This window comes from Trichoplusia ni, chromosome 9, assembly GCF_003590095.1.
Source record: "Trichoplusia ni isolate ovarian cell line Hi5 chromosome 9, tn1, whole genome shotgun sequence".
NCBI lineage: Eukaryota > Metazoa > Arthropoda > Insecta > Lepidoptera > Noctuidae > Trichoplusia > Trichoplusia ni.
Genome location: NC_039486.1, coordinates 13,026,269 through 13,044,905, shown reverse-complemented (window position 1 = coordinate 13,044,905; position 18,637 = coordinate 13,026,269). Strand labels below are relative to the sequence as shown.

General features: G+C 34.8%; 5 protein-coding genes across 6 annotated transcripts in view; 3 read left to right on the top strand and 2 right to left on the bottom strand.

Annotated features, from left to right (window-relative positions):
• LOC113497234 (ATP-binding cassette sub-family G member 1-like) overlaps positions 1-12,121 on the bottom strand; it is a 68,889-nt gene extending 56,768 nt beyond the window's left edge. The window contains exon 1 of the mRNA XM_026876695.1: positions 11,877-12,121. The gene's annotated coding sequence lies outside the window, so the exon portion shown is untranslated. The remainder of the gene's footprint in view (positions 1-11,876) is intronic.
• Positions 2,092-3,466, top strand: LOC113497444. The gene is made up of 2 exons (XM_026876997.1): positions 2,092-3,349; positions 3,432-3,466. The coding sequence occupies exons 1-2, from the start codon at positions 2,230-2,232 to the stop codon at positions 3,464-3,466; spliced, it is 1,155 nt and encodes a 384-aa protein (XP_026732798.1). The 5' UTR covers positions 2,092-2,229.
• Positions 5,401-7,583, top strand: LOC113497235. The gene has a single exon (XM_026876696.1). It carries the CDS (start codon positions 5,489-5,491, stop codon positions 7,274-7,276), a length of 1,788 nt encoding a protein of 595 aa, XP_026732497.1. The 5' UTR covers positions 5,401-5,488; the 3' UTR covers positions 7,277-7,583.
• LOC113497236 lies at positions 7,637-9,743 on the top strand. Its single transcript, XM_026876697.1, has one exon. It carries the CDS (start codon positions 7,964-7,966, stop codon positions 9,728-9,730), a length of 1,767 nt encoding a protein of 588 aa, XP_026732498.1. The 5' UTR covers positions 7,637-7,963; the 3' UTR covers positions 9,731-9,743.
• An 80-nt stretch (positions 12,122-12,201) lies between the features above and the next one.
• LOC113497233 (ATP-binding cassette sub-family G member 4) overlaps positions 12,202-18,637 on the bottom strand; it is a 28,433-nt gene continuing 21,997 nt past the window's right edge. For both annotated transcript variants that reach the window (XM_026876693.1, XM_026876691.1), the window contains 6 exons: positions 17,641-17,798; positions 16,138-16,306; positions 15,330-15,430; positions 14,772-14,927; positions 14,223-14,408; positions 12,202-13,919 (listed from right to left, as the gene is read on the bottom strand). In XM_026876693.1, the coding sequence (XP_026732494.1) occupies positions 13,761-13,919; positions 14,223-14,408; positions 14,772-14,927; positions 15,330-15,430; positions 16,138-16,306; positions 17,641-17,798 (929 nt within the window). In that variant the 3' untranslated portion in view covers positions 12,202-13,760. The remainder of the gene's footprint in view (positions 13,920-14,222; positions 14,409-14,771; positions 14,928-15,329; positions 15,431-16,137; positions 16,307-17,640; positions 17,799-18,637) is intronic.

The following is an 18,637-nucleotide window of genomic DNA, read 5'->3' as shown; positions in this document are numbered from 1 at the left end:
ACACACATTACGAGTATCTGACGAGGGTCAGCCATTACCCCTTCGCGATATAGGATAGCAGAAGGTGACCTGACCGAAGACCGTCAACTACTCATTGGTCTAGAGGTAGCTTAGAACCAGAAAAAGGACATGAAATACTTTTACTGTTTTTAGTTTCTTTATTGAAGAGAGCAAGAAAACAGAACGCTATTACAATGGCTCCGCTCTCTGTCCGTCTATAATTCAATCTATCTCTATTCCTATGTCAAAAATCGTGATTATGGTGGCATTTTGGTGTCTACATAAAGCGCTACACTAAGAGTATACAGATTTTGTGTAAGCTTATACATCACTACAAGTAAAAACTAGATACTCCTAGCATTAATTACATTTTAAAGGTTGGGAAAACGTTCTGGCTTTTCAAAATAATGAGTAAAGCTTCTTATTAGAGGTATTGTTTGCTTAAATAACCGATAAAACATTTATTTCCTGATCAACCTTGATTGACAAGCATGAATTTTCAGTCTAATGATATAGGTATGCTAACATCTGAACCCACATAAATCATATGCCTAATCCTAAAACACAGTGGTGCATTACTTAGAGACTAACAGATATTTAATACATTCAATCCATCGAAATGGTGATTGTATTCGTAAGGAGACATTATTATTAATCAGCAATAAGCAAAACCTGCGATTCCTTGTAGCTATGAACATTTACGCAATTAAAGACATGGCTTTTTATCTCAATCTAGCTAACCCGTGCCCACTTTGTTGGCATAATGTTTGTAATTCTTTTTTAGTACAAGGTGTTATGTTTTAATTTCTAACTGCCAAAAGGAGGGTTATACGTAGGTATAGTTTGTATTTTCATGTTAATACAAAATTCGAAAGTAACTCTGTCCGAAAAAAAAAACTGCGGATTTGTGATAAACGAATTCCATAAAGACCAATTCGCAGGAACAGTTAGTTTGGTTATGGTAATTTTAATTGTTCAAAACTTCTCTGTAAACTACATGTTGGTTGTAATGTTATCATTTCGTGGCAAAATATATTGTCTATCAGAAGTTCCAACCCGAGGAAAAACACGGCTTTCTTGGGTCAATACCTACCAGATAGAATGTTTGAATTTGGGACTTGTTATTAGTGAGGGCAAAGGAGATCGTCACTGGAAACTGTAGCCATTTAAACGGCATGGGTAAATCATTGGGAATTATGGGTATCCGCAGAATATAAGCCAGTTGTCCCACTGCTGGCCCTGTGAGAATGGTCGCCACGATTATATTATCCCGTAACTCTTTTTTATTAATATTATAAAAATTAAACTATGTATTTTATGTTAAAAAACAACTTTTTGTAACTTAAATATAAAAGTTAGACATATGCTGTCGTTGACTATTTTGTAAGCATTTGCAAGCTCCACATCTTTTCTCTAGAACTCAAAAATATATCTTTCATAATTAAGGCAGCGTTCGTAAGAAACGCTTTTTTCTCCGATTCACTTTGCAAAACGGATTATCTCGTAAAAGCTTTTTTATTTTTCGTTTTTTTTTTTATATAGCCTATGACACTCAGCAATAATGTGGTTTTCTATTGGTGATAGAATTTTTAAAATCGGTCAGTAGATCCCAAGATTACCCCTTACAATTTAACAAACACACAAACTTTACTTCTTTATAATATTGGTATAGATATGTACAGTTACAATGGAAAACCACCACCTGATTGTGAAACTAGAGTTGCAAATATTACCACCATTTTTTTATGGTATGGAACTTTCAGTGCGCGTATCGTACTAATCCTTGCCTAGTATTTTTCTAAGATTGTACTAAAAACCATTTGTTTTGAATATTTACAAAGTCCAATTAAAAAAACTTAATTACAATTCCCTAAACTTGCAAACATTCCTGGATCACATAGCTGCTCTCATCATTTACTAAAGGTTTATCAGGAAAAAATGGTTGATAACCCACCTACTAAAAGGCGCTTTGTTTTGATTGACGCTTAATAAATGAAGTCGCCGTCTCTTCATTTATTAAGCGTCAATCAAAGAAAAGTAAAAAAAAAGTGATATAAATCTATAGTAATAACTTAAACAATGCGCTTACAATATATACAAAGAATAATGTCCATTAGGATGAATCATCTTTTATTGCTCTACTAATGACCTGTTACCATATATCCCGTAACGTAACAACAAACCTTCCATTAGAAATTAAACACCAAGAAATGGTGACCTCATTTTAACATGGTGGTACTACTTGTACTATTTGCTTTATTATTCTTGAATTGTAAATGTGCAAATATAACAATTGGAAGAAACCAACCCGGACATCAGAATTTAATAAAATGCATAACCTCTACCGTCGAGGAATACTTCTCGATAGGATCAAGTGTTGCATATGTTGACATGAACCCTGATGATGACGAGCTGTTGAGAGGTCTCCACTCTACAGCTACAGTGCCGCTTGTGTTAAGACTGCCGACAGCTCGGTTACCAGTAAGTTACAGTGGATACCTTATAGCTGCACGGACCGTGGAAGCCTTCTGTACTGGTTTTAAGGATATGCTCAGAGATTTCAAGTGGAACCCATCTGCACGAATCTTGATTGTCATCAAATCACTGAAACAAATTGAACTCAAAACTATTTTCGACGTGCTCTTAAAACAACATGTGATAAACGTAGTCGTAGTAAACGGCACAGACGACGCGCTCCTCTACACGTACAATCCTTTCGACCACTACGGTTGTGGCAGGAACTACAAACATGTCGAAGCTCTCGGGCCGTGTTTACAAACTGATACCAATTTGTTTCCAAATAAACTGGTGACAGGATTACGGAACTGTACCCTGCGAGCATCCGTGCCACATCGACCACCATTCGCTATAAACCCTGCTCGTGTCAAAAAAGGAACTAAAATGGGAGCCGAACAGTATGCATTACAATTAATCACAGAACCAGAAGAAATAAAAGTAAATTACACTTACGACTTTGACTTCGAAATCTATACGACTATCACACCTGACTTAGAAATAGATGGTCCATTGGATAAACTTAATAAAGGTGAAGCTGATGTCATGTTCGGCAGTGCAATGGTAGTATTATCTCGAATAGAAGCCTTTACTTTTATTACTGGTTATTTAGACGTGAACGATGAAATTCTATTTCTAGTAAAAAGATCTGAAAATGTTCCTGCTTGGAAAGTCCTCTTCTTGGTGTTTCAGCCTTCGGTATGGTTACTGTTAATAACATGCTATTTAATGTATGGCATAATGATGACAAGATTTATTGGAGCCAAAGATGTAACGAGTATAGCACTTAAGTTATTAGTATGTATTGTCGGCCACGGGTGTAAAATCCCTCGAGGTCGGAAGGCACAAACTTTATTTTTGATATGGATATGGTTCGGCTTTCTTATGAATGGTTTTTATCAATCTATCCTTTATAGCTTTACTACTCATCCAGTGGACGAATACCAGATAAAAAATGAAAATGATTTAGTGAACTACAACATAAAGCCGTGTATAAGTAATGCAATAATCACTCAATTAAACTCTGAATATAATGAAACAATAATACAGAGTATGCCAGATTGCACTAATATGAGTTTATTTAAGAGAATAAGCAATTCTTTTGAATTATACACGCTTTGCCAAAGAACCATCTATAATTTCTACAAAAGACTTTACTATGACAAATACGATCGTTCACAACTATATCCCTTTGAGAAACCATTCTCTAAAGTCATCCTGGGGATTTATTTTTATAAAGGGTTTCCTATTACAAAAAATATGATGAAAGTCGTTAATAGTCTTCACGAAACCGGACTTGTAAAGAAAAGTATAACTGATCAACAGTATGCCTTAAAAATTAAATATAAATATCAAGCGGAGGAGTTCCAATATGTGATTGTAATTCCATGGTATATTTATGGTACCGGATGCATACTGGCCACTATCACATTCATAGTTGAAATTGTTTATACCAAATTTTGTAAAGGATCAATTAAGTTTTGAGTTTAAAAAAATATATTTAAGCACTCGAGCTTGCACTCAAAACCTTTTTAGGTTGCATACTGGCTACAATCATATTCATCATTAAATTAGTTTATGCAACATATTATCGAGTTTAGGCTGTCATTAATACTAATAAGATTACTTAAATAACAACATGATTCTTGAAACTTTGTGTTCCTATAAACAAAATCTTCATATGAATATACGGAATTAGGAACGGAGGTAAATTGTTATAGGCGGCTTAGGCAACGTCCTAATAGTGTGTTTATTGATCAAAACTATTTGTAACACTTTAAAATGTTTGTTATATGTATAATGTCGGTAATAAAGTTGACGTTTATAATGAATACATATTTTTATACGTTCTTATGATTGTATTGTTAAGACTTACTAGCCTTTAAAAAATAACCCTTTTTTCGGATGGATAGTCTCCAAGTGTCTCCTTACGTCTTGGGTTGAGCGACAGGGAGTGCCACACTTTTCTGACTAAAACCCTATGTTCCTTCCTTTGTCCATCGTGTGTTGGTTCCACGGACAATCCCGCTGTCCCAGCAGGCATTAGACCCAATGGGCTGCAAAGAACTTGCTGACTGCTTCGCGGCAGAAGGCGAATGCTCTTCACTTCCTACCTATTTCAATCAAATTTGCCCACCGTGTGCAGTTTGATTCAATTCAAAAGGTCTTTTTATGATCAACGACTCTTAGGCGGTACCAACTTATCCGGATCAACTAGTACAGTATGTGTATACAGTTACTACAATTTACTTGTAGATGTTAGTCCATAAGAGCACACACTTATATGTTTGAATGAATGAAGAATATGAGGTACCTCACATGTGTGATTACAAGTATTGATACTTAAATAGAATGTATGCATTTTTGTCAAACGACTGAGTAATGTTGAAGCAAAGGTAACACGCTATTTTGTCATCAAACCTTAACATTAAATTGAGTTTTGTTTGTTTATACCACTACCATTTTATGTTTAAACAGACATTGATATAATAATATAATAAAATAAGTTCGATTCTTATATTTGAACAAGATGATTTATGTTATCTAATGCTTTTAGATATATACTTTAAGGCAAGATCATTTTCGACGTGCACAATTTAATATTAGGAATTTCAACCTTACGGGCTTGTAATAAATACATTATGGATATCAGTATGTTGATGTGCTCTGAAATGATTATAACCATGAAGAATTGTATTAAAATGAGTGTTAAGTCAATACAATTTATTCACAATTACATTCATCATATTTTATTACTAGTAGTAGTCCAGTAACGTCTTCTAAAGTATCTCTTCTCTGCCATCGAAAGTAAGGGAAAAAAGTGCAACTTATCGTACATTATAAATTTAGAAAATATGAAATCAAAAATAATAAATGTAAAAAATTCATAAAATATGAAAGTTTATTAGTTTAGAAGCACGTGATAATAATAAATTGACACTAAAAGCAATCACAGTCGATTCATTGCTGCAAAATGTGGTTCGCGTGTTTTCTGGTGTCCGTGCTGTACGTATCGGGACAATGTGAAAACATTATGGAAACACGTCAATTTGATAACGAACATTCGCTAGTTCAGTGTGTCACTAACATACTCAAACTATATTTTTCTGAAGGAAAATTAACTTATGTAGAAATGGAAAGTGATGATGACGAACTTCTAAAAAATATTTACTCGTCATCTAAATTTTCACTAGTATCCCGACGTTCGACATTCCAGCCTCATCTACCAAATCAAGGATACCTAATGACTTCACGAGACGTAACCGCTTTCGCAAAACACTTCAAGTATCTACTAATGGATCCAATGTGGAACCCATACACAAGGGTCCTGATCGTCATCCGTTCGCTGTCTGAGAGTGACCTTCGCAACGCATTCGACGTGTTACTAAACCATCATGTCAATAATGTGGTAATAGTCAATGGAACAGCCGACGCTCACCTCTACGCCTACAACCCATTCGACAACCATGCTTGTGGCAAATATTACAGCGATATCATCAGCTATGGCATTTGCTCGCAAACCGAAATGAATTTGTATCCAGAAAAAATAGGCGCTCGGCTAAAAAACTGCACATTCTTAGCATCGTTGAGTCATAGACCACCTTTTAGTATCGACCCCGCAAGAACAGAAGGGGAAAATTTGTTGGGAACAGAAGCATATATTTTCAAAGTGTTAATGGAAAAAGAACAGATTAATTTTATAATGAACTATAATTACAATGGCGATATATTTTCTACAGTTGCACCTAATATGACTGCGATAGGTCCTATGAATATGCTTCAGAATAATGAGACTCATGTCATAGTAGGAGGCATGATGATGGTAGCAGCAAGAGCGGCCGCTTTTAGTTACCTCGGTGGCTATCATGACTACAATAACGAAATAAGAATTATAGTAAAGACTGCATCCTTAATACCAATTTGGAAGAGCGTCTACATAGAGTTTGATATAACGGTTTGGATGTTGTTGTTCTTAACCCTTATTGTCTATACTATGATTCTGATATACGTTTTTCGTGATATGGACAAAGGTCAATTAATACTGGACCTGCTTGACAACTTGCTATCTCATGGACGACATATCCGCAGTCGAACATTAGTTAAATGCCTTCTACTCGTGTGGATTTGGTTTGCATATCTTATTAATACTTTCTATCAGTCGAGTCTCGTCAGCCTTACGACAGACCCAAGTAAAGAGTACCAAGTCGCAGATGATAAAGATTTAGTGGAATATCGATATGAGCCCTGTTTTAGTCTTGCGCTTCGAAATTTTTTGATGTCTGAATCTGTTACTAATGGTAGTTCATTCCCACCTCAGAGAAAAGGGTGTCATACAACTGCGGAAGCAATGCAGACTATAACTAAAACTAAAGGGTTTTACACGATGGTACCAAACTATGTCTATTTATACAACATGAAAAGTTTTAACAATAAATGGGGAGAATCTTTAATTTACCCTTTTGAGAAGCCTTATGCCAGATTTCTCTTTTGTTTCTATTTTTATAAAGGCTTTCCAATCTCAAAGAGTCTTCGATTAAATGCCAGGAGAATGAGAGAAAGTGGCTTAGCAGATAAGAGCCTTAGCGATCTATATTTTAAACGTTCCCTAAAACAACGATTTTCTCAGAAACAATTTGAAGTAAGGTTCAGTCTTCCCTGGCGTGTGTATGTTATTGGTTGCGCAATTTCTGCTATTACTTTTATATTGGAGCTTGTACCTAAAAATGTTTGGCCAAAGTGCCGTATACAATTGCAGTCGTAACACCTTAGCCCTTGTAACCACCAAAGCTCATTTTAGTGTCGAATTCAAAATAACGAGATATTTTTTATAATTAAACATAAATACTTCACGATTGCCAAAGAAACACATTGTGTATCATAAATTAGACCAAAGCTTCAGCTTAGCCTGCTTTATCTGCTCCAAGGGGCTCGATACCTCACTACATCTGAAAGTGAACGCGGTTTACCCCGTATGAATATTTCATAGTGTTGACCACTTAATCATAAGGTGCACGATGAATTTGATAATTACACTTAATTATTTTAATACATACACTTAAATTTAAGTTTTTACTATTTAATATGTAACTTATTACCAGGTTAAAGATTTTTTTCTTTGATTAGTACGGATTACGAATAAAAATACAAATGTAAAAATTATACATTTCAAGTTACGGTGTGCATGTAGTTAAATAGTGTGAAATATAAATTATTCATAAAGACCTTGTTTTATTTACTACGTAGATAATCATGACATTGTATGGTGGTACTAATAATCGCTAATTATGGCACGTAATTGTTAGATATCACCTACCGTTACGGTAATAACATAGAACGAATCATCATTTCTGACGCCTTGTCAACGCCCAGATAAGCGATGAGTTATATCAATGTAATGTCTTCTTGATTTAGATACTAGAGACTTTCAGTGAAGTACCTACTTTACAAAATGTTGGTCGTGTATCTTATAACATTTGTTTTATACCACAGTGGAAATTGTTTCAAAATCTTACCCACAACGACATATAATGAAAACATTTTTCAATGTGTAACAAGTATCATCCATAAGTATTTCACAGAAGGGAGCGTTATAACGCATGTGGGGAATAACGTTGACGACAGGGAACTCTTGCAAGCTATTAACAACGCTAATATTATAACCATGGTATCGCGACAGGCACCGATAAAGCTGATCATACCACACGAAGCTTACCTTATATCAGCCTATAACGCATCTCATTTCGCTAAAAATTTCAAAAAGTTAACTCGCGAATCAGCATGGAATCCGTTGGCCCGATTCTTGATTCTTGTAGAGGAGCTGAAGGAAACAGAACTTAACGTGATCTTCGACACCTTACTGAGATGGCAGGTCATCAACGTGGTAGTTGTTAAATCTACCGAAGACCCTCTCCTGTATACATACAATCCTTACGATAACTACAACTGCGGCAAACGTTATGACACAGTTATAAATTATGGTAAATGTTCCCACGCCCACTCACTAGATCTGTACCCAGAAAAGGCTGTTACAGGACTACGAAACTGCACTCTAGATGTTGTGATATCACACTGGCCACCATTTACTATTGTGTATTCTAGAGATTCAAACAATATTTCGTCCGAACTTGCAAAAGGACTAGAGCCGTACTTATTACGGCTTATGGGTGAAACACAAGGATTCAAAGTCAATATTTTGGACGATTACGATTCTGAAAACATTTCTACCGTATCTTCGGACATGAGGGCTACCGGAACATTGAAAAAACTACAAGATCACGAAGTTGATGCTGTTATAGGTGGAATGCTACTGATACCGTCTCGTGCGCTGGCATTTAGCTTTATTGATGGTCATCTTGGTTACATCGACGAGATAAGATTTATTGTTAAGCGAGCCTCCTTCATGCCGGATTGGAAATACCTTTATCTAGAATTCAATTTAACAATCTGGGCACTCTTAATTCTTTGTATCTTACTTTATTCTGTCCTGTTAATATTACTACTTCGCCCGAAAGACAAGACATATGTGGTGTTCTGGGTATTAGAATCTTTAATATTACACGGACGGAATGTTCGAAGTCGACAGAGCGTGAAATATGTTTTAATACTGTGGGTGTGGTTCTCGTATTTTATGAGTACATTCTACCAGTCCAGTCTCGTTAGTCTTACAACTAATCCCCTCGAAGACTTTCAAATTTCGACAGAAGAAGACATAGCAAAGTACAAACTCAAACCCTGTTTTAGTAAAGTTATGGGAGTATATTACATAGAATCCATACAATCGAATGATGAGTTTTTTGGCAGTGCTGAATGTAGCGATTTGTTAGACAGCGTCAAGTCAGTCATGGAATCTGATAATTTATACACTATCATGCAGTACGGAGCATATTCATATCACAAAGAAAAGTTTTACGATCAGTACGGTCGACCTAGGATAATGTCGTTACCGAAGCCATATTCTAAAGTGATTTACGCTACTTATGTAGACAAGGGATTCCCTATACTACACACTTTACGTTGCCAAGCATTTCAATTAAGAGAAAACGGTATCGTAGCTAAGATTCTCAAGGATATGTACTACCTCCAAAGGCTGAAACACATTTTCCAGGCTAAAGAATTTCGAGGGAGTCTGCTTATTCCGTGGCGGGTTTATGGAATTGGATACGGTATCTCTGTAGCGATATTTATTTTAGAAATTATATGTCACAATGAGAAATAATTTTTATCACTTTCAATAGACGACTATAACTTTCTTATGTTAAAACGTAAAATTTTCAAGAAATTTCAAAAATTCCAAAATTGTGACTCTCATTATTTATTTTTCAAACTTATTTAATCTAATTTTTTTTTTTAAATTTTTGTGTGATAATTTTTTTTTTTAATTTAATTTAATATATTTACTGTTTAATAATAATGTATTCATCAAAATTAAAATTAATCTTCATCAATGTTATTTAATGTATATTATATAAAAATAATATTGTAATAAAAATGTGAACTATTATATGAATGGTGTGTACACCTGTAAGTGACATATTTACACTGCAGGGAGAAAAATATAATAATTGTATACATAATATTTGTAAATATGTTGTTGGTGTGCCTTTAATTAATAAATAAATAAATAAATAAATAGGCACAGTACATCAAAAACATAAGTTTTCTAGGAATGAAAATGAAACAAATAAACACTTTGTACACCTAATAGGTTTAAAGGAGGAGGTACAGTCACGTTACAACAATTTAATAAGCACAATTTTTATACAGTTATTAGAATACGAATTATGTGAATAGCTATTAGTTACGAAAATACTTTAAAAATGTTCGATTATCTAAATTGTTTTGTTTTCATACTGGCGTTTCCAAGTTTTTGTTGTTGTTTTAATTACTTAACATCGAACTATCTTATTCTTTAATACATGGTTGTTTTATAGTCGTATAAAAAGTTGCCTCTGATGGTCATGGATCTTACCGACAAATATGACGTCAGGAAAGACAAGTTCGTTAATACTGGAAATAATTAGAACATAAACATTCTGTAGCTGTCTATCCTCTGGACACTGGCCCTTACGAATACGTGCTAAGCGTCAGAAAGTGTTTGACATACATTTCAATCCTGAGAACTCACATTAATTTTCTTAATCCCTACTGTTTAAGCTTACTGATGAGACAAAAGGGAAAACTTAAGTGAACACATGTCATTATGTCTTTAGCAATAAACATTTTACGAGTGGTTATGTAAAGCGTGAAAACTCTGATCCGGATTACCTACAAGGATAATTGTTTTATGGTTTGTTTGGTCATAGGTTGTTTTCACTTTTGATATTTATGCTTGCCGCAGATGTTAGCGTCGATATTTCACTATTATTAAAGTTTGCTATTTCATCCCTCGATAATTATCATTTGTTTTATTAATTGACCTTTAAATATTTTTGTAGTCTCTAATAATAAGAATTACACTTCACACATTTGGTTAAAGGCCATCTCTTTAGCTTTATCAACTGTTTAGGTAACTGTTAAGTTCAGCAGCTGTGTTTAACTAAAGATTGAAGTACGCTGCTCAATCTTTGCGAATTCAACTACCCTTAGGTGTCAGGTACCCCATTTGGTGCAAAGCTTAATTATGAAGGCAGGCGCTGGTTTACGGCGATCGCAGACTCGTCCAGTAGTTTTAATATTTCTGTGGTAGCTTTCAAATGGCTATAAATGATTCACTAAAACCTCAGCATGATCGATGATAGTATTACGTCACACTCGGTTAGACACCGTCCATTAATATGTGCCAATATTATTGTTCGGTTGAGCGCCTCCTACGGTAACACAACATCCCGGATGCGTACGCAGGCGTATCTGATTAAGGTGATAACAAGCAGCTATTACTTAGCATAGGCTAGGTACTAACTACCTTTGTGGGTATTACCTACAGAAAAATACATATAGGTACCACATAAAACCGCAACCTATACATATAACCGCAAGAAAAAAATCATCTGATGTAAAAAAATGATCGAATTGTGTGTTTAGCAGCTCAGTTTTGCACCTGGTTAATTTTTTGGTTTTATGTTATATTATTTTTTGTCTGGCGATTATAACGAGATTTTAGATCTTTTATTTACCTTTTGGAATATTGGCGACTAGTTTATCATTCATTATGTTAATAAAAGTTGATAAAACTTGGACTTTAAACTAGATTTTTTATAAAAAAAAGTGAATGTTTGTCTAGCTTACTTGCAAATCTCGTTTTTCAACACATAACTTCTTGTTAATAATTGTTTCAAGGCCATGTGGTGTAATAAAGGTTAGGCTCTGTTTGCGAAATTAATAAATTAGCATCAATTATGTGACTATTAAAAATGTCTATGTACCTTTTTAATAATTCCAGAACACCTATGACGAACGGAGAACGATCTTGAACGAAAAATCTTGTCCCGTGTGATCCGGAAACCTTTAGCCAACCTGATAATGCTCAATCTCTTTATTTGGGAAGAAGTGTTTGCCTAAAACAATGGGAAATTTGCAGGGTCACATTACGAAACACTTTAAAATAGGTCACGCTTGAATCAGATCTAATATGGCTTGGCGTACTGTTCCTGTTACTTCTAACAACTACACTATAATGATAACTATCTATATACAGCAAACTAATACATACTTACAAACTAAGAATACAAAATAAATATAAACAAAATGATCTTTATAAACCATTTATTTAAAAAAAATAGATAGGTACAAAACATCATACATTTCTATAACCATTACATCTAACCGTATCAATAATTAATTGGACCACAATATTTATCTAAATAATTACATCTCTAAGTACAATGAATATTACCATGATCCCTGAATGCGTAAGTCTTAACTAATGGCTTGGTATCGGTAATTTACATAACTCAAGTAAGGTCGACAAGATGAGATTAAATTCATAAACAAACTTTGACTGAGGTACCTGACGTTGGCAATACAACGTCAACGTATGATGGCTGTCGTTGTGCGTTTCGAGCGTTCGTTACTAGAAATTGTTTGTATGTTTACACACTCAAAAGGTTGTTTATAATTTTATCTCGTCTTTTTGACCTCCATGAGATGGAGAAAAGAAGCTGCGTAAAAAGAAAAAGAGTAGAGAAAATAGATCCATACATCAAAACCATAAATTCATATAAAAAGTTTTCAGTCAAACAGTTATTTTTTATTGTCACAGTATATTCTTATCGTTACATAAATTACCGTTGACCAAGCTTCGAAAATTAAGTCTATCTTTGATATAAATTTAACGGCAAGCCGGTAAGGCAAGAAGAATAATTTCTGAGCAATTTGAATTACAGTATGTTTCATACCCTTGGCTTATTTTGGATGGTATCAGATCTCGTTAACAGGTAAATAAACTGCATAAAATTGAAATTGGATGGATAATATATTGTAATCATAATATATAAAGGCCACAGAGTAATCCTTAATTTATTTATATTATATTATATTACATACATCGTTACCCTTTTAATTATCTGTATTTTATATTTATTTTGCTGAACAATTTCCTTCATTTATCACACACAACTATCACATTTCGTGTTCGATAAACATCAAAGGCCTATTAATAGGAAATTGATTATAATGGGGCCTTGGAGTTGTGAGGCACTTCGTCATATTTAATTGTCATGAATATAAAATACTAACATAATTTTAATAATATTTTATTAAACCTACTTTAACAGTCGATATTAATTATGGGCTCATGTAATAGGGGTGACACTTGCTGATTATCGAGCACAACTTTCATCATAAACATTAATGTAGGCGTTATTTTACCTTTCTACTTGTTGCATTATAAACCGTATCTGTCTAAATATAATAGGACGCTAACTTCATGCCGTACCTCTTTATAAACTTGTGGAAACGATACCATATTTCATAACATATTCGAAATCTAACATGTTTTTATCACAATAACTGCGTAAACATAATTAACTACAGATTGTTACTTTGTCTTAGCGTATCAACTTCTGTGTTCTCGAGGTAATAACGCAAATATTGATTGAGCATTGAAGTTTTATAATAGTCATTAGTAAGACACCTTTGGTATAAGTTTGATTTTGTATCAATTACGTGTTACTCAATCTTGCACCATAAGAAGTCGACCAAGTTTTTTCAAACATGGTTCGTTGTAGGACAAAGTGACAACCCTACCTTAAATTAGATTGTCGTTTGGTATTCTACCCTAAATACATGTATGATAAGGTTGTTGTTGCTTATCTGGTGGACTTGAGCTTCCAGCGCAGGAACAGGAAGGCGGAGATCCTTAGCACGAGGAAGATGAGGCACAGCGCCGCGATGTCCAGCGTGAAGTCCGCGTTCAGCATGTCCAGCTCCTCCAGGGTTGTCTCGGGGTTCTTGAAGTGGCAGTACGTCTGCGGGGGAAGAAATCATGATTACAATAACGATAATATGGCTATAGTCGTAAAAGTCGTAAAGGATACCATTGAAAACATGTCAAAGTGCTTAGTTATATTAAAAGTTATAGCTGACTCATACCAGCATATAATTGAAAAACATCAAAACGGAAAACTAAAAGTTAGTATAATAAAGTAAACCTTGCACCACACAGCACTGTTGACCGAAAGATGAATATTCTCGTTTCAACTCTAGTTAGTATAAATTGAAAGTATTTTAGTACATACTAGGTTATTAGGATCATAGTAAACGTTATGTACCTGGTGACACTTAAGCTTGGGCCTGTCGAAGGAGTATGTGGCGAGCGCGGTGCCCTCGAACCCGTAGCGGATGTAGGACAGGTACGTGATCCAGCGCAGGTACACCGGGATCGCGTTGAACGACACGAAGAAACCGCTGAACAGCAGGAACGGGACCGACATCACGGGCGCCAGGAACACGCCGTTCTGGAATAGGATCACAATTGAGTACAGTCATTATTTATGTATTATAATTATCTGGGTCAGTAAAATGAGTTAAAAATTTAAAATCTATAATGAAGTACGCATGGAAGTCAGTCACATTATAATATGAATATCTAACAGCGAGTAACTAAAAATCTTAATGATTGAGTATAAACTCATCTAAAAGATCAATAGGAAAAAAAATTTATTTAACTTTAATCAATGAGTAGTGTAAGCGTTTGCTGCATATAGAATCCTTTATTCACATAGTCGAATAACCGCACCTCAGGAACTGTATGTACCACGACTTATGAACACAAATGATTTGATGCAACTATATAATAAAGTAATCGCAACAATATTAACCTGGACATTCATAGCAGCTCCGACCACCAGCCCCACGCTCTGCGCCACGAAGGAGATGAGCAAACACGACGACAGGAACATCGCGAACCGGAACCACACCGGCGGCTGTGACGTCAGCAGGTACACTATCACCACGTATATTATGCAGAATATCGCCTGGAAGACAAACATGGGGGTAAGAATTTTGCATATTGATTTTGTACACATTAGTTGACTAATCTAATGTAAGTTCCTAGTAAAACTTGGCTAGTTTGAGGCATCAAAACCGCCAAATGTAAAGACTTTGTCTGTCTGTTGCACTTTTTGTTTAAAAAAGGAACTCTTAATGTCTTGTAAGACTTAGGCACTCAACAGATTTTGATTAAGACTCGTTATTGGGTATTGGGTAAGCAAATCGTAAAGCATATGCAAAGACAATGGCTACTTTTTACAGTAATTTTTACAGAGCGAGAGACAAATAGAGATACTTTTCCGAGCCACAAGCATAAATTAATATTGTTACTAGTTCTCTAGTTAACAAGCTAATTAACACAGTTGTAATAATAAACTCATAATTACCTGGAACGGTATGTCAGAGACGGTGATTGCCAAATAGTAAGACCGCAACGAGTACCACCGATTAAAGTGTTCTTTCACCAGCACAGGCATCTCAAGGGGAACTGGAAGCCATTAATTTTTATTACATCACTTATTACATATTTTATAGCCGTTAATTATGTTATAAATAGCGCTTGCTATGAGGTGTTACGGTAAGGCTTGCCAGTCTTGCCACTGTGGAAGGGACACTGGGAAACTATATATAATGCTTTTTAGGGATAACGTCTGCAAATCGTGGTTGCTTTAGTAGTTTTCATTTTGCGCAAATATTTGTTTGTCTAAAGTAAAAAACAACACTTTGTATACTGATGTTGAAACACGTGAAAATATCGGCCTTCTCCATGTCATGAGATAGATTAATGTTTAAACGCTATCATTAATCGCAATGATTGGTTCAAATCCAGTTTTGAACACAACGATAATTTACTTGATTCTTAAGTCATTGAGGAATCAGGAAGTTATCAATGAGTTTAGTTAAAATTTAAATAATTATTGGGCAAACCGAGTATAAATTTGCAACTTAACTACCTACTCATTAAGTAAAGTTGTGGCATGCATGCTAATGCGTCCTTCTATGGGGTCACAGAGTCATAAAAAAATTAAGCTGGTCAGACACCTAAGTCGCACCAAACTTAATGCCTAGCAGTAAACAGAGGAGTATAAACGAACTATAGCCTTGTATATCCTTATCGTCAGCTTTCCTTGGGCCGAGGAATCCTTTCAGAATTAACATCCTTATCATGAAATATAAATAAAAATGTATACTCACAACTGAGAATAGTGATGGTCATAGACGTGTACATAAGGAACAGCATGTTGAAGAAGAGGAAACCGAGGTTGGAGAGCACTTTGGAGCCGTCGTCACCGATGTCGTAGTACAGCGCGCCGATCAGGAAACCCACCAGGATGTGCGCGAACAGACGCAGGTACATGAGGGTCTGGGGGAGAGGGTGCAATTAGTAAAAAAATAATAGATTAAAAGAAATCTAAATACCCACGTTTTTAATTGTCAATCTATTAAAACTACCAAAATTGGTCGTTTTTATATTTGTAAATTGCATTGTCATCGGGTTTGAAGTTATCCTGAAAATTTCAGCCTGCTAGCTTATCGGGAATTTCCTCAAAATAAATATGTAAAAATGACACTTTTTGGGCGGGTCCTACTTTTTGCTACTATGTTTTTATATTGTTACTAACGTCTAAGTTTTTAAATACCAAACGACGTATGATCGACAAAAAAATGTGTGACGTTGATTCCCAACAATAAAAACGGCAACGTAATAAAACTTAACAGATTAAATGAAGTCTGATTGAATAAAAGATCATATTATTTTCATCCTGTAATACGATGCTTCTTTTTATTTGTACTTGTCTTTGTTTAACATCTGCATCTTATAAGCTGCTATTGCTAGCTACTACCAATCAAGATTAAGCCCTGTTTCACGTTTTGGCAGGTCCTAAATATTTTTTGCCCCAGTATGTATCATCAGAGAAGGTAATTTGTTGCAATGTTCTCCAACGTTCTCTTGCATTTACGTATTTATACACTGTGTCACAGATATTAAAGGTCACGCAAATAACTGTCAAGAAAATATCTTTAAAGATGACCTACTTTACTTTAGTATTACTTGAGACTATGTAGTGTAATACTTAATATAAGGAAGACAAGGTATATATTTATGTGGTCTTGAAATAAAACGTTCTACTTTAAATGCAAATGTGACCTAAATATAAGTATTAATGCTAATGTTTGCAAAAATTATTTAAGGTACGTTCCAACAAAAAACAGATGAATGTTTCAAAATTGTTAGTTCATGCGCTTTGAAACCGTTACTCTATACAAAGTTACGGTCTACGGTCGTTGCCCTAAGAATGTATACTTTTTGTTTCTTTTGAAATGTTATTTATAACTAGTAATAGGTAACGGGTTAAGACAAAGTGACAAATGTACCTATCAAGATAATATTTATACAAATATATTTTTAATGGAGTCCATACATTACTTCAGAAATATATTTAATTTGTTACTACTGCTTGAACTCATGATTAAGTGTCAAAGCCAGATTTGAAACTGAGGGAACTACGGTAATTCAACATTATCAAAATTATCGAAATACCAAAAATCAATAAAAGGACTTTTGACATACCGCATTACGCATAGCATCAACAACTGAGTCACTAAACCTTTAACACAAATAACCTTTATAATGCATTGTTAATTAAATAAACAGCAACAGATCAACAAACATTGTTCGAGAACACAATAGCTCACCCAATCTCTTCTGCTGAACAACAGCGTTCTCTTGAGCACGACCCAGAATTGTGTGAGTTCCGATGTTGCGTATCTCTTGGGGGAGCCTTCTCCACCCAGTAGAGCTACTTCCACGTTGTCCTGCTTCTCCGAGTCCATTTGGACGACTAGAGGATCACCTGGAGATAGACAGAGTAGGGTAAGATTAAGTGTAAAGCATGTGGGAGTTAAGTTACTGATACATTTTTGCTGTCTAAGATTTACTGGACTAATCCAAATATATACGTGAAATAAGTTGTAAAATTACATTTTATAAACTCGATTGACGTTATTTAAATAAGTTACTTATGCAAGTTCTTTTTCACATTATGTATTGTTTCATGCATTTGACTGACGTCGGTGCTCTTGACTCAGGGAGTCTTGTTTATCAAACAAGAAGGAAGTATGATTACAAACATACAATACAATAAAAAGTTCACATATTTACGCAGTTTGTACTTCAATATTTGAAGCGCATTAACAGCATTATTATATTGCTCGCCAAGTTTAAGGCTGAGGACGTGGCGAGAAATAAATATATCTCTATAGAATGAGCTCTACAAGATACAATAAAAGAAAACAAAGATATACATAGCCTTCAAGACAACACAGGGTTAAATGTCAAGGCGTCACACCATGAAGCAAGCACGTATTTACATCCTATATGTCGTATTATGTATAGCGCAGATAATCTTAAGTAATTTAATAAACGATTAAGACCAAAGTCCGTTACTTGTTGCCTGTAGTGCAAAAAATGTTAGCGAATTATAATTAAGTGGTGACGCGATAGTATGCATAAAAAATCTGTATCTATAACTATTTTGGCACTACAAAGACTAATTCCTAGTAAATTTTCTTAAAAATATTTTTTATTTTTACTTGGGGTCGGCGCAACATGTCTTCTTCTTCCATACCTTTCTATGTGACATGTTTGTGTATATTTCCGACAGTTACTTCGAAACAGACTAAACAAATTATT